At 41.9% G+C, this 23,908-nt stretch overlaps 1 protein-coding gene across 10 annotated transcripts in view; it reads left to right on the top strand.

Annotated features, from left to right (window-relative positions):
• The window catches only part of csgalnact2 (chondroitin sulfate N-acetylgalactosaminyltransferase 2), a 58,475-nt gene that overhangs the window by 13,180 nt on the left and 21,387 nt on the right, over positions 1-23,908 (top strand). For 2 of the 10 annotated variants that reach the window (XM_043679091.1, XM_043679094.1), the window contains exons 2-4: positions 8,872-8,965; positions 18,409-18,482; positions 19,507-20,997. In XM_043679091.1, coding sequence (XP_043535026.1) covers positions 20,298-20,997 — 700 coding nt within the window. In that variant the 5' untranslated portion in view covers positions 8,872-8,965; positions 18,409-18,482; positions 19,507-20,297. Of the gene's footprint in view, positions 1-3,186; positions 3,533-8,871; positions 8,966-18,408; positions 18,483-19,506; positions 20,998-23,908 lie in introns of those variants that run through there. The other 8 variants (XM_043679097.1, XM_043679098.1, XM_043679099.1 and 5 more) reach the window with 6 other exon arrangements.

The following is a 23,908-nucleotide window of genomic DNA, read 5'->3' as shown; positions in this document are numbered from 1 at the left end:
ACCCTGCAAGAACAGCTGTTAAATTATTTGCTGATGTTTGTCAGAATGACTCTCTAGTCTAATCATATACTCTGAGACTAGAGAACAGCCTCTTGCAAGGCTGTGGAGTACTGTGTGTTTCACTGGGCAGGATGGAGATATGCGGGGAGGTTTGGATTGATGTCCCTTGTCTTACACTATTCCAATATAGTTTGTAATTAGCTTCAATTTAATTTTTTAGATTAGATCAGATTAGTTACAGTGTGGAAACAGGCCCTTAGGCCTAACAAGTCCACACTGACCCGCCGAAACGCAACCCACCCAGACCCATTCCCCTAAATTTACCCCTTCACCTTGCACTATGGGCAATTTAGTGTGGCCAATTCACCTAACCTGCACATTTTTGGACTGTGGGAGGAAACCCATGCAGACACGGGGAGAATGTGCAAACTCCACATAGTCAGTCGCCTGAGGCGGGAACTGAGCCCGGGTCTCTGGCGCTGTGAGGCAGCAGTGCTAACCACTGTGCCGTTTTTGTGTTGGGCTCCCATTCTCTGTATGATGCAGTTAACCATCTGGGTTTTGCCACTGGGAGACTACTTACACATCGTACAGCCTTGTCATTTTGAGTCAGAGTCATACAGCTCAGAAACAGACCCTTCGGTCCAACTCATCCATGCTGACTAAGTTTCCTAAACTAAACAAGCCCCATTTTGGGCCATATCCCTCAAACCTTTCCTATTCAAAACTTTTAATTTTGTAAGTGTACCTGAATTGACTACTTCCTTTGGCAGTTCATTCCACATATAATCCACCTGCAGTGTGAAAAAGTTGCCCCTGGGTTCCTTTTAAATCTTTCTCCTATCACCTTAAAAATACTCCCCCTAGTTTTGAATTCCCCCATCCGAAGGAAAAAGACATTTGCTATCAACTTTATCTATGCCCCTCATGATTTTATAAACCTCTATAACATCATCCCTCAACTTCCTATGCTCTAGTGGAAAAAGTCCCAACCTATTCAGCCTCATCTTTATAACTCAAGCCCTCTAGACCTGGCAACATCGTGAAAATCTTTTCTGAATTCTCTCCAATTTAATAATATCTTTTCTATATCAGGGCAACCAGAACCGTACATAGTACTCCAAAAGTGGTCTCACCAACCTCAACATGACATCCCAACTCCTATACTCCATGGTCTGAGCAAATAAGGCAAGTGTGTTAAATATCTTCTTAACTATCCTGTCTACCTAAAATATCTTCTTAACTATCCTGTCTACCTGTGACATAGTATTCAAAGAACTATGTAGCTGAATTTCTAGGTCTGTCTGTTTGACAACACTACCGAGGGCCCTTCCATTAACTGTATAGGTCCTACCCCTTATTTGTTTTATCAAAATGCAGTACCTCTCATTTATCCAAATGGTCGGGTAATCAAGATCTCTTTGTAATCGTAGCTAACCTTCTTCACTGTCGACTATAACACCAATTTTGGTGTCATCTGCAGTCTGACTAATTGTGCCTCCTAAACTCGCATCCAAATTGTTTGTATAAATGATGAACAACAGTGGACCCAGCAGAACACAATTCCTGCAGAACACACTGGTCACAGGTCTCCAGTGTGAAAAACAATCCTTCACCACCACCCTTTGTATTCTACCATCAAGCCAGTTTTATATCCAATTGGCAAACTCTACCTGAGTCTCATGGGATCTAACTTTACTAATATGTATGAGAAAGTCAATGGATGAGCTGCCGAGAAGCCCCAGTCCTTGTTTGGTGAAGTCTAAAGTAGAATGCCACTCCCTGCAGCTTGGGTACAAGAGAATTAAAGCAGAAAACAAAAGTAATTTGATTCTGCAGTGAGGACAGACAGAGATAGAAGACGAGTCCATCTGCCATATAATAAGGATTTCAGTTGGTGAAAGCTGATGAGCCTACAGATTGTAAACAAGCCTTTCCACCCCTCTGGTTTATGCTCCTAAACAGTGCCTTTTTCACCCAGCCCCCTGTTTTCTAAACTTTTCTTTCTTGTGCAAATCTAGCTTCCCCTTAAACGCCACTCCACTATTGATCTCAGCCATTCCACATACAGACCATTTTTGGGTCAAGAAGATGCTCTAAGTATTAGACTCCATGAGTGCTGAACTGCTTGAAAGAAGAAAGGCTGGTCCAATAGATGATATTGTATTATCTTTCGATGATGAGATTTGCTTTAAAGCATATGGACTGTTAAAAGTGTGGATAGTGTAGGAGAAAGGTAACTGAGCCAAGGAGAGGTGAGTTCAGCGCAGCGTAAGGAAGGAGTGACCATAGGATCATAAGAAATAGGAGCAGGAGTAGGCTGTTCAGCCCCTCGAGCCTGCTTCACCATTCCGTAGGATCAGGGCTGATCTAATATTCCTCATGTCCACTTTTCTCCCTTTTCCCCGTAATCCATAACCCTTTCCCTACTGATCAAGAATCTACTATCTCAGCCTTAAATATACTCAGGGCTCTGTCTCCACAACTGTCTGTGACAAGGAGTTGCAAAGATTCCCACAACCCTCTGAGAAAAGAAACCCCATCTCATCTCAGTCTTAAATCGCCACCCCTTTATTCTGAGACCATGCCTTCTGGTCTTGACTCTCCCATAAGGGGAAACATCCTCTCAGCATTTACCCTGTCAAGCCCATGAAGGATCCTTTATGACTGCATCAGGGTGAGATGGGTGAGCTCCCTCGAGCGTGGCTTCCCAAAATAAGGGTCAGGACTACAATTGCGTTGCAAGGTGAAACTTTGGGTTCATGAGCTATGAGGCAGCAGTTCTGACTGAGTTATCGTAGGTGCTCCAACAGACAGGCCCCTGATCTCGCAAGCCACCTTCAGCCCCCACAGGCATCACCCACTTCCATTCTCTTAAATGTCTCGTCCTGCCCCCACCGCTCCCATTCTCAAGTCTCACCAAGGGGTGTGATAATTTTCAAGCCACTGTATTGGGTCACAGTGGGAAAATATTTGGGAAGCAATGCCTGAGTGCAAGCTGAAGTATTGGTCTCTGTAATGAATTGTGTAGAAAAGATTTCCCAACTTCAGAGCCAAAAAAATGAGCTGTAATTCTCTGAACTTGAGCGCATGCTGTCAGTCACAAATGAGTGAAATATATGTTTCCTATTAGTGAACTCTCTGCTTTCTCTCTCTCTCTCTCTCTCTCTCTCTCTGACAGGATCCTGTTATTAAAATGTTTGGCTTCGCTAAGGTGAATGATATGGAAAAGCTTTTGCATTTTTTTGGCTGGAGTCCTGTAGAAATATCAAATGGCAAGGCTGAAAGTGAGACGAGGTATCCTAGGATTCTGCAATGCTGATGTAATCACTATGATGTAGGAGGCTGTCTCTACATCTGCCCCAGACTCTGTGCTTTGGGCTTGATCCACAAAGTTGATTTTTTTCACTTTGGAAAAGCAGTCTTAGTAACGATCAGAACAGGTCACTGAATTGTTATGATATGGAACGAGGCCATTTGGCCCATCATATCTGGGACTAGCTGCAGTGATTCGTGGAAAGAAAAACCTGAGGTGAGAATCTGTTTTCTACAATTGCTAATTTGAACATGAAAGTGTCTTTTGAGGTGCTGTAGTTTTGATTTTGTAAGTCAGTGGTGTGCAGTCTTTTTAGTTGTGGTGCCCCATTCAAACCTTTGAAGTTTTCAAAGATGTACAAAGGAAATATGCTTGTCCCACCGTAGAAACGATTAGCGTGTGCAAACCAAAATTACTGAACAATAACAGAAATCTAATTGAGGGGTTCCCAGTGTCCTCCACTCAGCTTGCTCCCTTTCAAGGGTCTAGACATAATTTAAAATAAGGAACACAATTATTCGCACTGTCACTGCACTGTTTGCATCATTTTGGAGAGTTTTTTAAAAAAGCTATGAGTGACTTATTGGAAAATAGTTGTTACTGAATATGTTCTTTCCCAGGTGTGAAGTGGAATAACACATGGCTGCTATTTGGATGCCAGCTGAGTTCCTTCACTGCTGACTTCCAAGAACTTACTGGGAAATTGAAATAGCCATGCAGAGGCTGTTATCCCATCACCAAGTCACCCTTTATTTACATGTACATAGTGTACTGGCTGAGGCTAGCCATTTCGGAGTCAGTCCCTGAAAGACAAGGGACTCTGAATCCCCTGTTTATGCCTGTCAGTCAGGGCTGCCTGATTGTCCAAGGTCAACAATCCCAATCAAGGGCTCATAGTCAATAAGATCCCCCTGGTTTCAGTCACTACAGAAATGATGTTTAGATGGTGAGACAGGGCAGGGAAAGTCTCAGTCATTGTCTCTGATTCTTAGACAGTGTTTGGTTCCCTGCAGTGATAGGTTTCAAAGCTCACCACACTGACCCGCTCTGGATCACTATCTTGGCTAACTTCCAGACATCTGACCTCACACAGCTCCTGGGACATCTTCCTGGAGCTCACTTCGCAAACATTAGTTACTTCAAGGGAAGAGCTGCTCTTGCTGAAAAATAAACTTATTTAGGCACAGCAACATTAATATATGTTAGCAAATACAAAATGGAAAGAACACCGACATTTTGAGAACACTGTGCTTGGGCCCTGAGATTTACCCAGCCTCAGAGATTACCTTTCTGAAATACTTTTGTTTTTAGTTAACCTATTTTTCTAACCAAAATGTTTGGAGATGTTATTACACATCTCTGGAGCAGGTAGACTTGAACCAGGTCTCTCGGTCCAGGGGTAAGGACAGTACCACTGTACCACAAGAGGGGCCTTGTTCTGAGGATACTGGCCACCTAAGTAAACAAGCAGCAGGTGCTTTGAGCAGAGAGCATAAGACCTAATGAATCTGACTCATTAATTCCCAAATCAGGAAAGTAGAGGATGAAATGATTTTACTTGGTACAGCATCTTTGCTTTTGTCTCATCTTTTGCAAATAAATACGTATTTCAATCACATCCATTGCAACTTTGGGGTGCACCAACATGTTTTACAGCCTGTGAAGTGTCTCTGAAGTGCTGCAGTTGAATGTAGGAAATGGAGCAGTCAAATTTTCCCACAGCAAACTCACAAAAACAGCAGTGTGATAATAACAATTACTTGTGATCTGTTTTTGTTGTGTAACGCAAGGTTAAATATTGACCAGGACATTAAGGAGAACTCCTGAAACATATTCTCCGAGAAGTAGTCCAAAGAGTTCTTTTACATCTACTTTCCTGATGAAGGGCTTTTGCCTGAAACGTTGATTTTCCTGCTCCTCGGATGCTGCCTGACCACCTGTGCTTTTCCAGCACCACTCTAATCTAGACTTAGAGCACATGGGCCTTGCTTTGACATCTCAACTGAAAAGTAGCTACTCCAGTACAGCAGCATACCTTCAGAACTGCACTGGAGTGTTAGCCTTGAATTTTATGCTGAATCTGCTGGGAAGAAAGACGCCCCAACCCATGTCCTCAACTAGACCAACATCCCCAGCATCAAGGCATGGACCATCCTTAATCGACTACAAGAGGCTGAGCATGTCGCCCGCATGACTAACGCGAGACTCCCCAAGCAGGTGCTCTCCTACCAGCTCCGAAATGGCAGGCGAACCACTGGTGGACAGAGGAAGCGCTTCAGGAATACCCTCAAGGCCTCACTGGGGAAGTGCAGCATTCCCACAGACACCTGGGAATCACTGGCCCAAGACTGTCCAAAGTGGAGGAGGATCTGGGAAGGCGTCAAGCACTTCAAGGTTTGGGAAAAAAGCAGAAGCCAGAGGAAAACAACGTAAGGGGCGTGCTGTCACACTAATGCCCCATCCACCCCTTCCTGTGACCACCACTTGCCCCAAGTATAACAGAGGCCTGCGGAAGCCACATTGGTCTGTACAGCCACCTACGGACTCGCTCTGAGGGTGGGAGAGAGTCATCCTCATCTGTGAGGAACCGCCAATGAATGAGCTCAAGTTTTAAGGGGCACTGGTGTGTTTTGAAGATAAATACAGAGGTTGAGGTCAGTTAGCTTAATCTCCCGCAGCAGCCTCTGACGGCTTTCCTCTTCACTGTCTAATCACTGGAGTTTTTGCCTCCACTCCCCATGCTTGCCCTTGTTATTGCTGTTGTGGGTAGGTCGAGAACTAAGACTGCTGTTTTAAAATTCGGGGTCGGAAGAAGGTGGAGACGGGGTTATAGAGTTTTTTTTTTAAGGCAAGGGATAGATCTGTGTTAGGCAGGAGAATCAAGGATTGTCAGATCTGGATTGGAATATGGAATTCAAAACAAACCAATCAGATGTGATCTTATTGAACGGTGGAGCAGGCTCAAGTGGCTAGACAGTCTGCTTCTCCTGTTTCATATGTTCATATGTCTGACAACCATTCTCCGTCGTTACTGCTTTGATAGCAGGTCTAAATGTGCCTCTTTGCTCTGTATTCATGGTTTGATTTCTATTAACCTCAATATCAAGGCCCCCTCTCTTTTTAAACTTGAAGTATTCAAGTGCTTTCGGTTTTGCTTCATAGTTCAGCCATGGCACAAGGGATCTGGGTGCAGTTTCTCAGCCACTCTGAACGTCTGTTGGCACACAATATTTTCTTTCCTCTTTTCACAGTAGTGGTTCCATTTTTCATCCTGCTGATCTCCATACTGTAGGATATGATGAATTGGGAGGGAAACACTATTTCGGCTACAGCATAGGTGGATACAATTTTGCACGGAGCAGCACTGGCACGTCTGAATCAGTTTGGGAGACTGACCAAGGCTAGGGATGGATATTGGCCCATTCACAGTTCTAGTGTTTTCAAAGATTTGCCTTCCATATGGGCACCAGTCCCCAGTAGAATCAATATGTGAAGTTGTTGTGTATTTGGATCAGTAAACCAGGCATGAATGTGTTCATTCATCAACCTGGCACTTTGTTGCCCAGTTCTGTTGCCAAAACCCAAGGTCCAGACAAGTGGTTCCATTTACAGGAAAAAAAAGGAAAGAGGATACTTTGTGAATCCCAGTTCTTCACCGAGGTTTAAATTTTAAAAAAACTTTCAGTTGTTCAGCATTAAAGATTCTGTGTGCTATTGAAAGAAGTGTGGAGAATTCTCTTACATCTTTGGTCAGAATTCTGTCTTTAACCAACACAAAAGAAGTAGATTGCCAGATTCATTCTCTCCAAGATGTTTATGGGATCTTGTAATGCATAAAATGTCTATCATGGTCCTGTCCTGGTGCTTTTTAAAGCTCTCTGTCTGACCAAACTCTCAAACACCTGTCTTAATGTGTCCTTATCTGGCTGGATGTCAAATTCTTTGTGTTTTGGAACATTTTGCTACATTAGAGGTAGCACTTAACTAAGTTTTTTTCATTCAGTCACGGGATGCAGACATTACTAGCTGGGTCAGTATTTATTACACATTATTAGTTGCCCTTGAGAAAGTGACGGCGAGCTGCCTTCTTGAGAGCTTCAGTCCTTTTGTTGTTGTATGTTGTTCACTGCAAATGTCAGTGCACTTTGAAGTGATTCCTTTGTGTGCAGAGTACTTTGAGAGGTCCCCAAGCGAGTGGAATAGTGATAAGCATCTGTATAAATGCAAATTTTTTCCCAAGCTACAACTTGGATTTTATTTTGAAGTGGTGGAACTATCCCTAAATGTCTTATACATAGTGCTCTTTAAACTCAAAACTCGCAGGGCTCCATTTGCATTTGAGGTATGAGAAAATGATGGTTTGAGTGCATTGACTGAATTAGAGAGTGGAGGTGGAGATCTTGGGGGCTTGAATCCACAAACTTCACAAAGATGAGTGGAAGGACATTGAAATTGGATGAATTTTGACGGCATTATAGCCAGCTGAGAGTTTTTAGTTTTGGGATTCACTTGAGAGAGTTCTACAGTCACAAAAACTCCTGCTGTCAGGGAACCAACTCAATATTGGCTGTGTTTCTTTCCAAATAATCTTTCTGTCAACTTACTTTGAGGGAGGGCTGTTTGTGACACAGAGGAAATTAATGTCATTACCTAAATCCAGTACAGTATTTAGTATAAACTTGATATTATCTTGAATGGTGAGAATTTGGAACTTACTATCACAGTGAGTGAAATAACTGTCAGATGATTGCAGAGGAAGTTGGACAAACCCTTGCAGGAGATAAAGAATAGAAAGTTGTATTAAAGTGGTATGTGAAGAGTGGTAGGAGGAGGTTGGAGTGGAACATTAATACTGATGCAGTGTAGCTGGAACTGATATGCCGTGAAAATATAATAGAAGTAAAAGAATGTATTTGAAGACCTTCACTTTTCTAATTTGTACAACCTACCTCACTGACTAGGCTTTGGCCTAATACCTCCTATGTGGCTTAATGGCAAATACACTTTTGTAAGGCACTTTGGAGCTTTTCAATATATGAAGGCACTATATAAATGCAAGTTTTTGACTCCCTGCTGTCTACTTTAGTAGCATCTGTGGACCGGTTTCATGCAAGATATTGGATGGCGAGCAGTTTCAAAGACAAAGATCAAATGTTTATTTTCTCTTGCTGAGATAATTCAAGAAGAAATTGGGAAAAAGAAAATGAGAGGGACCTGGAACTTCGAGATAAAAGGAAGATCAGATTCTCTTAAGCTGATTTCTGCTTTCTCAGGAGTTGGGTTGCCATGAAAGCAGCAGTCATCATAATTTCCTTTTATCCTCCTTCCCCCCCCCCCCCTCCACCCAAAAACATTTGAGTGAACAAACAAAAAGCAAAACCTCTGTGGTTTTACAGACGTTACTGCAGGTTCCACCTCGGGGTAAAATTCACAGCGAGTAAAGCAATGATGGTCTGTGCCAGAATGGGTTAGAGTAATGACAAACACATGGGCTGCTCCACTTTGAACGAGACGTTTGTAGCTGAACTGATGTGGCTTGCTTTCTTTCCTTCTAGATGACTTAGTGTGACTGCACTGCACAAGTTTGTAGTGTTGAGACTGTGCTCACTAGCACAGACCTAAAGCATGCGGGCAGACATAGCTGTTTGGGTAAGCTTCTTGCTTAAAGTTCTTTTTGAAGAAACAAAGTAACATCTGTGTTGTTCATTTCAGCCAAAATGATGAAAGTGCCTTTGTTACGATAAATGTTTCTTGTTAAACCCAGATTGAGACCGCTGCATTATTTCTTGTAGCATTAGTTATGACCTCTCGGCAGGACTGTGGAAAAGGTGGAAGCCAGATGTAATGATTAAAGGGATAAGATGAATAAAACAATGTGTGGGTTGAAATAATTAAATGATTATCTTAGGTGAACCACACATGATTATAGGAATGAGATGAATGAAACAATGTGTGGGTTGAAATAATTAAATGATTATCTTGGGTGAATCACACATACCATATCCCAATTGTTCACTCCTACTGATTTGTTTAGTATTAATAAACCTTTGTTGTCAAATTTAAGTTTTGGATATATCAATAATTGTTAATGTTTTGCCAGTATAGAGAGAGTTCCCGTCTATCACTACCCAAGGTACGTTGTTTGAAAAGTAGTATGTGGGTGAGATCTTGGGCACATATGGGACAAGAGCCAACTTTCTCATTCTTGGATATTCTGCTCTTGTGACATTAACAAACTGCACTCGGTAATTTGTATCTTAGAACTGTGATACTCACAAAGGATACACATTATAGTTAGTTGCTTTCATAATGCTTTCCTTATAGGGGTCTCAGAGGCCTGCCACTCATGAGATGATGAAGTCCACAATTCCAGCTTCTTCAAAGTTTGTATGTAGCCCCTGCCCACTCCTCTTCAAATGTAAATTAACTGTGACTATGACAGTAAAACATTGCACACAATGCATTGAAAGGGGTGGACTCATTCATACGAGACAGCAAGTAAAGGAAATGCTGCATGAGTACAAAGGGAGACTCAAGCATCAATCTTTCTCACAGTAATTAAGTATCATATTCTAATAACTGACTTCTGTCCCAAGTCTGCCAAAACTCCAACATTATTCACATTTTTAAATTCATTTATTATCTGAGGTAAGACACTCAGTCTATGGCTCCTGTCTGTTAATGACACTAAGTGGGATAGTTATCGCTGGCTGAGTTAGATTGTGCCAGTGTTGAGTTTCATTTCAGACCATTTCCATTGCTCTGCTGTTTAATTACAATCATAGCTCTTTTCCTTTTACTAATGCTTTTTTTAACATGAGTTGATGCCAATTTAGTCTGTTGATTATTGATTGTATGTTGCAAATTCTATCCCCACAGCCCGCTGATATATCTGCATTCTTCCAATTCTAGTTGCATTATGATTTTGTTTGCTCCACATGGTGGTCATACCTACAGCTGCCTGGTTCTAACTTCTGGCATTCTCTTCCGACCTCTCTATCCTCCTTTAAGACATTATTTTAAACCTTTCTCTTTGAGCATGCCACTTTGCTGAGTAGTTATATCACATCATATCTATCAGCTATGATCACGTTAAATGTTGGAGCGAGCTTGTAGGGCTGAATTTCCTGTTTCCACTCCTAATTCTTATGTTTTCATGTCCCTATCTTTACGTGGCTCGATGCCAAATATTGTTGAAGTGCCTTCAGATGTTTTACTATGTTAACGGTGCTATATGAATGCAAGTTGTTATGCTTAGTTTGTGGTTTCAGGTCTTTAACTAATGGTCCCAGTCTGGAGCACAGCAACCTTCTGATTCTAATTCACTTAACGTTGTAATTACTGTATCCAATCCAGGAAATGTCTGTTGGCCACCAAATAATTTGCTTCCTATTTTAAAATTTAAAATAATTGTTTCACTACGTTTTGCAAATTATTGAAGTTGCCCATCTCTTGTATAAACAGTTGTTGAATTCTCCAATTTAGTTCTATATCGATCGCCTTGTTATTTAAAAATGTAGTGTGGACTTCTTTCTGCTGAACCTATGAGTTCTTACATAAGACCACAAAACCTTAAACGCAGGAGGTTGCCATTCAGTCATTAGAGCAAGGAAGACTAATCCCATTGCCCTGTTTTCCCTGGAGAGCAGTCTTCTTCTAAATATCCAACCTCTTCATAAAGAGTGTTCATATTCACAAAGTAATGAATTATTACAATTGAAGGTCCCTACTTGAAGGGAATCATTTGCACAGGGAGGGAGAGGAAAGATATATGGAACTAATTGCCTAAGATTTGTCAGAGGGCTAGGAGAAAATGAGGACTGCAGATGCTGGAAATCAGAGTTGAAAAGTGTGGCGCTGGAAAAGCACAGCAGGTCAGGCAGCATCTGAGGAGCAGGAGAATAGACATTTCGGGCAAAGGTCCCCACCAACATTCCTGATGAGGGGCTTATGCTCGAAACATCAATCTTCTTGTTCCTCAGATGCTGCCTGACCTGCTGTGCTTTTCCAGCGCCACACTTTTCGACTAAGGTTTGTCAGAGACTTAACATAGGCATTTCCGGCCAAATTGCCTCCTGTGCTGTGTCAAACCTCAATGAGTAGTACGCTGGAAATCAAGCCTGCTATTCCTGAAGTCATCAGAAAAGTTATAGATTTTATAAAAGTGTGCAAAATTCCCCCACTTCACCTGTCTTTTTATATCCAGGTTGACAGAAAAAATGTATCAGCTTTCTGTCAAGAATTCATATTTATTACAAATAAGTAGATTATAGCTACAGATAAACTATTTTGAACTGTCCACATATAACTCCACTGGTTAAAAGTCTAGCCCTGTATAAAACTGCATTTACATTACATATGAGAAGACCCAGACAGACATAAAAATCATTGACGTTTTCAGAGAAGGGAAGAAGTGGGGTGACAGTTTATTGGTCCACTGGGTTCAATGAGATGCTCCTTTTGGCTTGCCAAGATAAACCACTCTTCAGCATGCCTTCTCTAAGTACTTCCATTTGCTTGCATGAGGCATAAAGCATCTAGTTCACAACTTATAAAGTCTCTGTCTTATTGATTAAAAGTCACAGTTTACAGCAACTTGGGAAGGAAAATAAACTGACGTTCATCAGGCTTTATGTGGATTTTACTTAAGATAAAATGTAGCACCGATCTTTCTGGTGATCTGAAGGTTTCTGCCCTTAACTGTTCACACCTACAAGCTGTTCACCTACCAGAGTCAATCATATAGTTGTCGACAGGCAGAAGACCTTTGTCATCAACAACTGGGTCACCATTCCACACACCAATCAGCTGCTTGTTGCAGTAGAATCTCCCGGTGAACCCACCTCCTTGCACACCTGCAGTAACCTCTCCCAATTGCTAGAACAAACAGCAACATAAACAATGCTTACAATGTGTGAGAACCTGCTTTTAAAATATGCAGTGATCCCTTCCACAGTCCTTGGTTCTTAAGATAGTCATTTTCTCGTTTCAGTCCACGTTCCAAAATACAGAAGAATAAAAAGATACAATCTTTGCAGCTGTATTATATGTCATTCCCATCGATTGCACTGCTCTTACAGTTAACATTGTCTTCAGAAAAACATTGACATGTAGATGTGGAAGAATTGTTGAGAGGTGAATGGGCTAGGAGAGGGTATAAACAAATATATTTAGGATCTACTCATTGCATTTTTGTATTGTTTGAATAGGCATTGCTTCTTTTGCATATATTGACCTCCAGATGTGTGTCTTATGTTGACATTATTTTAGTTCAGCTTCAGGAAACAAACTCTCAAGCTAGTGAGTCTATTGCTGATGAAAGAGAGCCAGGTTTAAGTTATGTGAATGCTGGGAGCTGGCTCCCAAACACTGGTCTCTCAAGATCAAAAAGCAATATCAAGTTGGCTACGGAACTTGGAGAAAGTTTTAGCAAATTTCAAATGGCAGCCCAGCAGCTCTACTATGAGTAGTCTTTATTTAAGGCTGATGGACACAATCCAAAAGCAGGCATGCCAGAAGTCTTGGGAAATATCTAATTTTCATTCTTCTTTCAGTGAACTATTGGACTCTTTTCTCTTCCCAGCCAAAAAATAACTTTCCACAGCCACATTTATTTCTGTGCTCCAGCATTGGCTCCTTGGACCCATGTTCACTGACGGTGCTATTGGATTCAGACTGCACATTTGTGCATTGCCTGCATCAAAGTTACAGGTTTGTCTCCATGCACTGCCCTTACTGATGCTGTTGACTATATCACTTGAAAATAAATTACCATGGCACTGTGTTTGAGTTACAGTTTGAACCTTGACAGCTGCCATCAGAATCTGCCAGGGCTGCCACGACCTATCAAAACCTGAACAAAGAAATTGCCTAAAATAGAAACAAAACGCTATGCATGTTTGAAGTCTCAATTTTAAAACAAAACTTCCTAGAAAATCCTCAGCTAAAGTGAAACAGTTCATGTTTCAAGATTTCATTTCCAGCATGGAAGATCTTAGAAATTTAACAAAATCAGAAATTGCTGGAAAAATTCAGCAGGTCTGGCAGCATCTGTGGAGAGAAAGTAGAATTAACGTTTCAGGTCCAGTGACCCTTTTTTAGAACTTCTCTCCACATATGCTACCAGAGCTGCTGAGTTTCTCCAGTTATTTCTGATTTTGTTTCTGATTTCCAGCATCAGCAGTTCTTCGTTTTTTTGATCAGAAATGGAACAGTTTTTTTTTTAAAGCATGTGAGGATGAGCAAAGTCAGCAAAAGGGTGGAAGGTAGGAGTAATTGGCAATCAGAAGGGATCATGGTGCAAGATAAAATCTGGGTGGTAATGGGCATGAAAAGAAATAAAATTTTGACCCAGTGTAGGTTTAAGTGGTTTTTGCAGAAAGAGGAAAGAAGCTTGTAAAATCTGGAAAAGCACTGGGTCCCCATGGAGTGGCGGGGAATGTGGTGAGAGCTCAGTCAGATACCAGGTAGAGGAACCACTTTTCTCAATTTCATACTATTCCCAATGAGCTTCATGGCCAAAAGGTTATTTGGTTGTAATGAAATCAGCTCCATCAAAATCTATGAAAAGTTAGATCACGTTTTCGGCTTGTCTGATGAACTTGTGTGTTTTCAGAGTTGCTCCAGTCGTCATTTTCTTTTCTTCCAATTTATTTATTTTCTTTATTCAAGCTTCGAGCAAACAGTTCATACTGTTTGCTTCCACAGGATATTTCAGCTTCTAATTAGCAAAAGTAACATAATTGTTTTTGAAAGCAGAGCAGGATCTGTTTTATGCTGGTTGCATATGAAAAATAATGAGTTCCAGATTCCACAGAACTCCCTAGCAGCTTTACCCATTTCTTACCTGTCAGAGACTGTCCTTGCTCTTTCAGACAATCATTATGCAATGTGGCATTTTCTATAGCTGCTTGAAGTGCATGTTTCCAACAAACCAGTTTGGCACATAGAGAATTCTATACACAATGGAGCCTCCGTAGTATTACAATTCTGACCTTTGGGCACCCTGATTTAACTGCTCCAGATTAGTAGCTGAGTCTTCAGCTTCCTGTGCTTTCGCTCTGTGATTCCCTGTCTACATCTCTCCACCTCTCTACCTATTTTTCTCCATTTAAGACATTCCTTAAGACTTGCCTCTTTCACCAAGCTTTTTGTCACATCCCATAAAATCATACAACTCTTAATTACCAATTTTCTTGGAAGCTCAGAGTAAGTTTAATGGTGACTTTGTAACCATTGCCAACTATCATAAAATGTCTCTTCGGGAAGGAAAACTGCCATCCTTACCTGGTCTGGCCTGCATATGTCTCCAGAGTAACAGACCTAGAGAGACAATCAGCTTAAGGGCTAATAGGAGCAGGGAACTAGTGCTGGCCCTGCCAGCAACCCATATAAAAATAAAACAAAACCCTCTTGCGGAATGCTTTGCTTTGGGATGCTATATAAATGTAAATGATAGTTGTTTACAGAGGGAACAGGGTTTACCTCGGCTCTACCAGGCTGAGTCTCAATGAAGGATCACTGACCTGAAATGTTTACTCTGTTTCTCTCTCTCCATGGATGACAAACCTGTAGAGCATTTCAGCATTTTCTGTTCTTATTTCAGATCTCAATGTCCACAGAAGTGCAATGGGAGATTTGCAGGTGTAGCTGCATCTCTTCAATATATGATTACTTGGAGGCACCACGTTTTGGGTGGCTTAATAATACTCCCTAGACATTGCAAGGGCTGCTCTGCAAAATTTCTCCTGGAAATATTTTGAAGCAAAGTATTTTATATTTGTGTCACACCTGATTGCAGTTTGAGCATGCTGGTTAGACCATTAAGTCCACTCCACCATTCAATGAGATTGTGGCTGAGCTTATAATCTTCAACTGCACCTTCCTGCCTTATTTCCATAACCCTTGATTTCCTTACTGATTAAAACTCTGTCTGCCTCAGTTTTTGATATACTTAATGACCCAGCCTCTACATCTGCAATTTTGCAATAAAGAACTCACAACCCTCTGAGTCAAGATATTCCTCTTCATCTCTGTTTTCAATAGGTGACCCCTTACTCTGAGATTATGCCTTGGTCCTACCTGAGGGGAAACAAGCTCTCAGCATCTATCCTGTCAAGCCCCCTAAGAACCTTATGGTTTGTGATGGTTGTTAGTAGGCAAAGATGCTACCCTTTTTGCCAGAAAATCCGAATAATCGAGCAATCACACAGTTGCTTCTTGAAGAAAAAATGTTGGCTAGAGTGCAGAGAATTTTCCAATCTCTCATTGAACAGGTTTGCAGGGCTGTGTCTTCAGACTCAAATTATGACAGTACTATTCAGTATTGAAGTCTCAGACAAGGATTATGCCCTCAATGATGTTAACACAAACATTCAGTACAAAATTAGTCAATGTTCCATAGAATCCCTACAGTGTGGAAACAAGCCATTTGACCCAACAAGTCCATACCAATTCTCTGGGGAACATCCCACCCAGACTCATCTTCCTACCCATCCCTGTAACCCTGCATTGCCCTGGCTAATTCACTAACCTCCACATGGTCAATCCACCTAACCTGCACATCTTTGGACATTGTGATGAAACCAGAGCATCTGGCAGAAACCCACGCAGGCACCGGGAGAATGTGCAAATTCCACCCAGTAGAGAGAGATGACTGGTGGTGATTTAACCTGAGGGCCACCATACCTCGGGCAAGGCGAGAGGTTGAGAAGGAGAGTCCTTCATAGTAACCTCAGCCAGTGATGGGAATTGAACCCACACTGTTGGCATCACACTGCTTTGCAAACCAACTGTCCAGGTGAACTAAACCAAACCCCCCCCCCCTTCCCAATGTTGTAACATTACATCGTGAAAGTCAGTGATGTAGTATTATTACTGAACTAGTCATCCTGTTATAGCATATTTTAGTATGAAACCTACAGTTTTATATTTTAACTAAAACCTACAGTTAAGAGTATGTAAGCTGCTAATACTTAACCCATGCTGGATAACGCACATGAACCTTCTATCGACTTTACCTTGGTGAATTAATTTATAGGAAAAGCAGAAAACCAGTATGATTCACTACGAGCTTGGCTGTGTCTCCAGAACGCATGCAGTTCTTTGAGAGAGATTTAGGTATAGTGTGGGCTCAAGCTCAATTCCCAGAGTGAAAGAAGAGTTAGCTAATTAATTTATAACCGTTTTGAATATATATTTTTTAAAAAGGCTATGGTAAAAAAGCACCTTAAGTTTTGCTTTCATTCATTCTTGGGCTGAGGGTCAGTATTTATTGTTCATTCTTAATTTCCCTGGAGAATGCAGTTCATAGAATTCTTACATTGTGGAAGCAGGCAATTCGGCCCATCAAATCCATTGCAACCCTTTGAAGAGCATCCCACCCAGACCCACTCCATCCCTGCAACCCGGCATTTCCCATGGCCAGTCCACCTAACCTGCACATCTTTGGTCTGTGGGTGGAAATTGGAGCACCTGGAGGAAACCCATGCAAACACAGGGAGAACGTTCAAACTCTGCACAAACAGTTTCCCAAGGCTGGACTTGGGTACCTGGCTTTGTGAGGCAGCTGTGCTAGCCACTGAGCCACCATGCCCCCCCCCCCCCCCCCAGTTATCCCCAGTTATGAGATGTCTTTTTGAACTGTTGCATCCCATGTAATGAATCTCCTGGGAGGCGAATTGTGGAATTTTGATCTAGTAATAATGAAGGAGTGGCCAGTTAAAGGCCAAGTCAAGCTGGTATGTGGGTTGGAGGGGAACTTGGAGATAGCACTTGGTGGCCTGGTGTTTACAGTTAGTTCAGGTCATGGGCTTTGGAGAAGCTTTGAAAGAAGCTTTGGTAGTTTCTGGATGATGCCATTCAGATCAGTTAGTGCAAAAACAGAGAAATACATTGGTTAATGTTGGAAAAAAACTAGAAAAATCGAAGGGAAGAAAATGAGGTCTTTGTGGGAAGAAAGCAAATGCCATTGTCATTAGGCCACAGTTAAGAATTCTGCAGCCAACTCTGCGCACCTCATTGTAGAAGAATGTTAGACCCTGGGACATTTACAATGAAGATTCACTGCCATCACACAAAGAATGATGAATTATAATGTTGAAGACAGGTTTTAAAAATTGAAGCTTGCTTTACCACAAAAGTACTGATAGACGTTTTCAAAATCATGATGGGTTTTTGAGACAGTTAAAAGTTACAAGCACCGTGAAAAGTCATTTCCATCAGTTGGTGAACTGGCAACAAAGGGGCATCGACTCATAACTACCACAATGAGATAATACTTTGTTCAAGAAAAAGTTCTTCGAGCTTAAAATGATTTAGTACAGTGGCTCATTGGTTAAAGGCCATAAGATCCCTCACAGGGAATCGGGTGCATATTTGGAAGGGAAGAATGGAAAAATGTACAGGAATGGAAGTGGAGTCTGTCATTCTTGTGCCATGGTGCAGACGCAAACAACTGAATAATTCCCACCTCTACAGCGATTCACTTGACAACAGTAGTTGATTCATCTCCAGCAGTGGACATTTGCAGCAACTGATTTTGTGGCCTTAAAGGGACAGACTGGGTCACACTGCTGTGCCTTAACTGGTGTTGCCCTCCTGTCTTTAATAAAATAACGCATACCCTGAGCTCACGTGACTTACGCCATTGCAAATGTAAGTATAAACTCATCAAAAGTAACATGTCCCAGGCTTTGAGAGGAAGTGAAACAAAAAGACTAGTTCTTGTCCCTGAGTCAAAATAAACTAAATTACTTTAATTAAATCAGTGTCTCTCCCAGAAGGAAATAAACCTCACATTTTAATGATGAGCAGCTGAATGCCTGATTTTCTCCATAATTAACTTGCTTTAACAATATTGAGGTGCATGTGTTTTAAAATGTGATTTCTGTGAATTGTGTTTTTACGACATGCCATGATTAGCTGAAGGTAAGTCTAGTTTCTGACTCGAAGATCTTTTCATAGTTTTTGTAATTATTCACAATGTAATTAGTTTGTCTTTCGACAAACGTATTTTGTTTTTCATTCAACGTGAAGAGAAACTGAGATGCCAATTTTAATACTTGACGTATCTCCTCTTTACCATCACTTAGTGTTACCAGATATTACAAAGACATGTGTTACTCTTTGAACATATAGGATTGATCAAGCAAAACGGCTTCCTCTGGTGAGTGTCCAAGACATGGGTAATAAAGCAGTAACTCTTTCTGAAACATCCTTGCTGATTTTGTTTATGACATCTAAAGCCTTTTGTCTGTGAGGGGATTCCATGGAATCAGTAAATATGTTGGATTGGTGTTTTCTAGCATTGCCAATGATGTAATTTGTACACCACGTCTTGAGAATTCAGCATTCTATAATTTTTTACTAATGTTAATATGATAATGTTGTTTCTGTTGCTAATATAAAACAAAGAACTGTGGGTGCTGAAGATCTGAAACAAAAACAAAAACAAAACCTATTCTGAAGAAGGGTCACTGGACTTGAAATGTTAACACTGTTTGCTCTCCACAGATGCTGCCAGACCTTCTGAGTTTCTCCAACTATTTTTGTTTTCATTTCTGTTTGTTTTACTGCACTGACAATTTTGTTTTCCTCTAGATACTGTTAATGTCTTTCAGAAGTGCGAATAAGTATCTCTCAGCTGATGATTTCATCCTTATCTTCAAATCCCTTTATGGATCTGTCCCTCCCTATTTGTGTAGCCCCATCTAGCCCTATGTTGTCTTTGCCTGCTTCCAAATCTGGTTGCTTGTGCATTCAACATTTCCATTGCTGCCTGAGTTCTAAGCTATGGATTTTCTTCCTAAATCTTCAACACTCCTTAAATCTTCATTCAAAATAGTACAACCTTTTGGTCACCTTTTCTATTTTTTTTCATGTCAGTTGATGACCAATTATGATAGGCAATGTGAATTGTGCCTTGCGCTGTTTACTCTATTAAGTGTGCTATATAAATGCAAGTTGTCCTTGGGCCCACCTACAGATAAACTTGTAAAACTATTGTCTTGTGGTTTCGATAACGTTCCAACTCTCCGTTATTCTGCAAATAGATTTGCCCATTGGCTAAGTCTCACTGGGTCAAAACACGTCTTAATTTGCAAGGCCCTTTTGAGTGCTGTGCGGTTTTTTAAAGCTGAGTTATTCATGTTTTAACTTGCTTTGTTTTTTCTCCTCTTATCCTTTTCCAGGAGACAGGCTCCTGTATGCTTTCTTATCACTTATTGGTTCATGACCAACCAGCAATCAAGTCTGTGAAGATGATCAGGAGCATGTTGCTGTGACACCTGAAACAATCGCGCAAGAGGCCCAAAGTGGTTTGATGGACACTGGAATAAAGTGTTTTGACACAACGTCTTCTTGTGAACTGAACCTATTAAGTATTTTCATTAGGGTTTAACTACAGTAGAAAGCCTCAGTCTGCTTTGACCAATGTAATTAGCTGTGTTAAACTGTTCAGTCGCCTGGTATTGATCAACAGTTTTCCTTTGAAGCTTTGTTCCGCCTATATAAAGCTTAACCAGCACCTAGGTTTGCTGGAAATTGCTGCCTTCAGGTCTGAGCAAATACAATACAGGTTGACATAAATAAAGCAAAACTGGTATTACTCCACGGAAATCCTGTTGTTTCTGAAAGGGGCCTCACCTAAACGAACTGAAGGTTCATTGGAGAGCAGAGATAAAATGCAACTGGAGTCTGATGTAAGAAACCTGACGTGCTGAAGCACTGCAGATTCATCTGAGATCCTGCAGGGTTCAAAGTTCTTTGTCCTCTTAGTGGCCCAATTGGCTAGGTCCAGCCACGTTCTGTGCTGGCCTCCTATCAAGTTAATTCTGTTTCGCCAACTCGGGCAGAACGGCAGGAGCGTTCATCAAGAGATTGGACGCAGAGAATCTGGCAATCTATGGCTTTAAAGCGAAGCTGTTCTGAAGTTGGCTAGACTGGAGCAAGCTCTGCATCAATGAGGTGACATGTTCTCCCAATGAGAAAGTCTGCAGCAATTCTTGTGAGAATGCCTCGCCGAGGCCTACTGATGCAGGCTTGGACACGCCGTCTACTGCTGGGCCTCGCTCTTTTCTTCTGCCTCATCTCCCTCTTGTACTTGCTGGAGTGCACGCCCCGGCCAGACAATGACCCTCTCCTCCTTGGCATTCCAGGAAAACCGTATGGCAAAGAATACTATCAGGCCCTCCTGCAGGAACAGGAGGAGCACTACCAGACCCGGGCAGCAAGTCTCAAGCGGCAAATCACTCAGCTAAAGCAGGAACTCCAGGAAATGAGTGAGAAGTTGAAATCCGTGCAGGAGAAGAAGGGTCCATCTCTAACTGGCGGAGGTGCCCAGAACAGCAAGGAAAACTTTCCCAATGATCTGTTGGAGTTCTTGCACTCGCAGATCGATAAAGCTGAGGTCAGTGTGGGTGCCAGAGTGCCCAGTGAGTATGCGGTGGTGCCGTTTGAAAGCTTCACCCTGACCAAAGTGTACCAGTTGGAGATGGGCCTGACCCGGCATCCTGAGGAGAAAGCAGTGAGGAAGGATCGAAGGGATGACTTTGCTGAAGCTATTGAGGCTGGAATTGAAGTGTTGAATAACCCTGAGGAAGAGGAGGAAGAGCAGGATAATGATGAAGATGATGATGACCGGGCACAGAAACACAGCTACACTGAGAATGACTTTATAGAAGGTGCAGTACCATATATTTTATGTTAAATAATCGACTCATAGTATTGGGGTAGATGAATACAGTAAGCAAAACTTGTGTTTGAATAAAGCTTTTCACAATCTTAGGACCTCTTAAAGGCAATAAATTAAGTAATTTTGAAGTGAAGCCACTTTTTAAATGAGACAGCCTCTTTGCAGAAGGTAAGCTCCTATAGTAAGTTCTTTTTAGCAATGCTGTTGGGAGAATTAAGTACCAAGGCTTGCTTGGTACCTCCCTGCATTGTCAGCCTAGGTCTCTGTGCTTAAGAGTCTAGAATGGGACTTGGCACACACTGGGAGGTTATTTAGTTACAGGTCTCTGCATTTAAGACATTTTTTTAACCAAAATATTGAAAGGGTTCAGCTGCTTTTAGTTAATATAAGCAAAATTAAGCTTTTAACTACATGACGCATTGACTCTTCATGGAATTGTTGCCCGCATAGAAGTAGACTTCTGTTCTAGTGCTGTACTGTGGGATGATTATATTGCCATTGGCACAGTCCTTTCGATGATCCAAGCAGAGTTCCAGTTTCTCACCTCTGACGGTTTAGCTGAACGTTGACAAATATATGGTACTCATTGGAAAGGAACAAGGTGTTCTCTGTTCCACCAAACATTCCTTTCAACACCCTCACAAACAGATTAACTAGTTAATCATCTTCAGTCTTGCTTGTAGGATTTGGTATGTGGAAAATACCACTTTTGTATTTTAAAACAATCCAATGGTGAAATTGCAGACTGAGTGCCAATACATCACTAATCAGGGGTAGCATTTTTCTTTTTATTTGAAATAAGTGATTGCCTGCCAGCCAGAGTTGGAACTGGTAGAGCTCCATCAAATAGATATACACGAAAGAAAGAATCTATATTGATACCAAACCTTTCATTTTCTCAGGGCATCCCAAAGCACTTCATACTGATGAAATACTGATACACAGCAAAGTCCTAAAAATGACATAATACTAGCCGTGTAAACTGGTTTAAATAGTTTAATATGAAGGATACATACTAACCAGGGCATCTGTGGTGTAAAATTATGTCCCAATACATGTGTGAATCATAATGCAACACATGTATTGGGCCAAGCAGTGGAATGTGGTGAAAGGGTTAAAATTGTGTCCCAATACATGTCTGAATCTAACCGAAAATGGAAGGTGTCGCTTAGTCCCGTGTGAATCTTATTATACACCTTCCCATGTGAATCTTCTTATCTGTATGTAACCAGAATGGAATGTGTTTTTTAGCCTTGCTCTGCTGTTCACATGAATGTTTATATCTGGAAAAGAGTATATCAGCTGGAAAAGTCTCCAGTTCGGTAGAGTCTGCTCCGGGGTTGCGTTTAACCGCCGAGCGTAGGTTGTTGGCAACCGCTCTACGAGAACTGACGGCTCCCAGTTCCGGTAACACGTAGAGTGAGTATAAACCAGACCCGTTGTGAGTACGAGACTGGTTGTGGCGACGCTGCGGGGAATAAAACACTTATATTCTAGCAGACTCGCCTCTTGGCTGTTTGTTCTGTGTCAGACTACTTTCCTGCGAGCCTGGTCCTTGACCTTGAGAATTTTTTAAAACAGCATCAGAGAGTATTCCTCTGCTCTTCTTCCCTCAGCTGGGGAATGCTGATATTTATGCTGATGACAAGGGCTGGCATAGGGGAAGGATGAAGTAAAATACATGGAAATGAGTGGGAGAGAGAGAGAGGAAAAATGGAGAGACAATGAAAGGGATTCCTGATGATAAGCTAAGAGGAAGATTAATGTTGGGTAGTGTGCGAACAAGAAATGTGAATTGTTGAAAATTGGTCAGCTGTGTTGGGTGCAATTCATACAAGATAGAAGCTTGGGTTTAGAGGGGGGTTATGAACATGGAGTTCACGTTCTGAAATTATTAACCTCAGTGTTGGGTTCTGAGCATTGTAAGGTACCGAGGCTGAAGATGAGGCATTTTTCCTGGAGTGAGATTTGAGCTTTGCTGGAGCGCCAGAGCAGACTGGAGATGGAATTGTTGGCAGGGACAGGCAGCTTGAAGTTCAGGGTAATGTTTTACAGAGTGTAAACGTTCCACAAAGCAGTCACCCAGTCTGCGTTTTTGTCTCTCCAATGTGCAGGAAACTACACTCTGAGCAGCGAATACAGTAGATTGAATGATGTGCAGGTAAATCATTGCTTCACCTGGAAGGTATGTCTGGAGCATTGGATCATAACGGGAGGGTCTTGGATCATGAGGAGGGAGGAAGTAAATAGGCAAGTGTTGCACCTTCTGCGATTGCATGAGAAGGTGCCGTGGGGGTGTGGGGAGGTGGAGGGACCAGCGGAGGAGTGGACTATGGAGTCCTGGAGGGGATGCTCCCTATGAAATACTGACAAGGTAAAGGAGGGGAGACATGTCTGGTGTCAGCATTCCTGTGGAGGTGGAAGAAATGGCAGGTTATGATCTTTTGGATGCAAAGGCTAATGGAGTGGAAAGTGATGACCAAGGCACTCTATTGTTGTGGGAAGGGAAGAAGAGAAAGGGTAGGGGCAGAAATGCAAGAAAGAGGTCGGACATGACTGAGGGCCCCATCAATCATGGTGGCACGGAATGTTTGGTTGAGGAGAAAAGGTGGGCTATTCTGAGGCTCTCTGTGGAAGGTGGCATCACCAGAACAGGGGTGACGGAGACAGACAGGCCAGGAGAATGGTATGGAGTCCTTACAGGAAGCAGAGTGTGAGGATATACAGTCAAGGTTCAAAGTTTGTGCGAAGATTTGTAGCTCGGGTGCTCGTTGCTGTGGTTCTGTTCACCGAGCTGGGAGTTTTTGTTGCAAACGTTTCGTCCCCTGGCTAGGCGACATCATCAGTGCTTGGGAGCCTCCTGCGAAGCGCTTCTTTGATGTTTCCTCCGGTGTTTATAG

The sequence above is a fragment of the Chiloscyllium plagiosum genome, chromosome 38, assembly GCF_004010195.1.
Source record: "Chiloscyllium plagiosum isolate BGI_BamShark_2017 chromosome 38, ASM401019v2, whole genome shotgun sequence".
NCBI classification, from domain to species: Eukaryota; Metazoa; Chordata; class Chondrichthyes; order Orectolobiformes; family Hemiscylliidae; genus Chiloscyllium; species Chiloscyllium plagiosum.
Note: the sequence above shows the minus strand (reverse complement) of the source record. Positions and strands in the feature narration are given on the sequence as shown.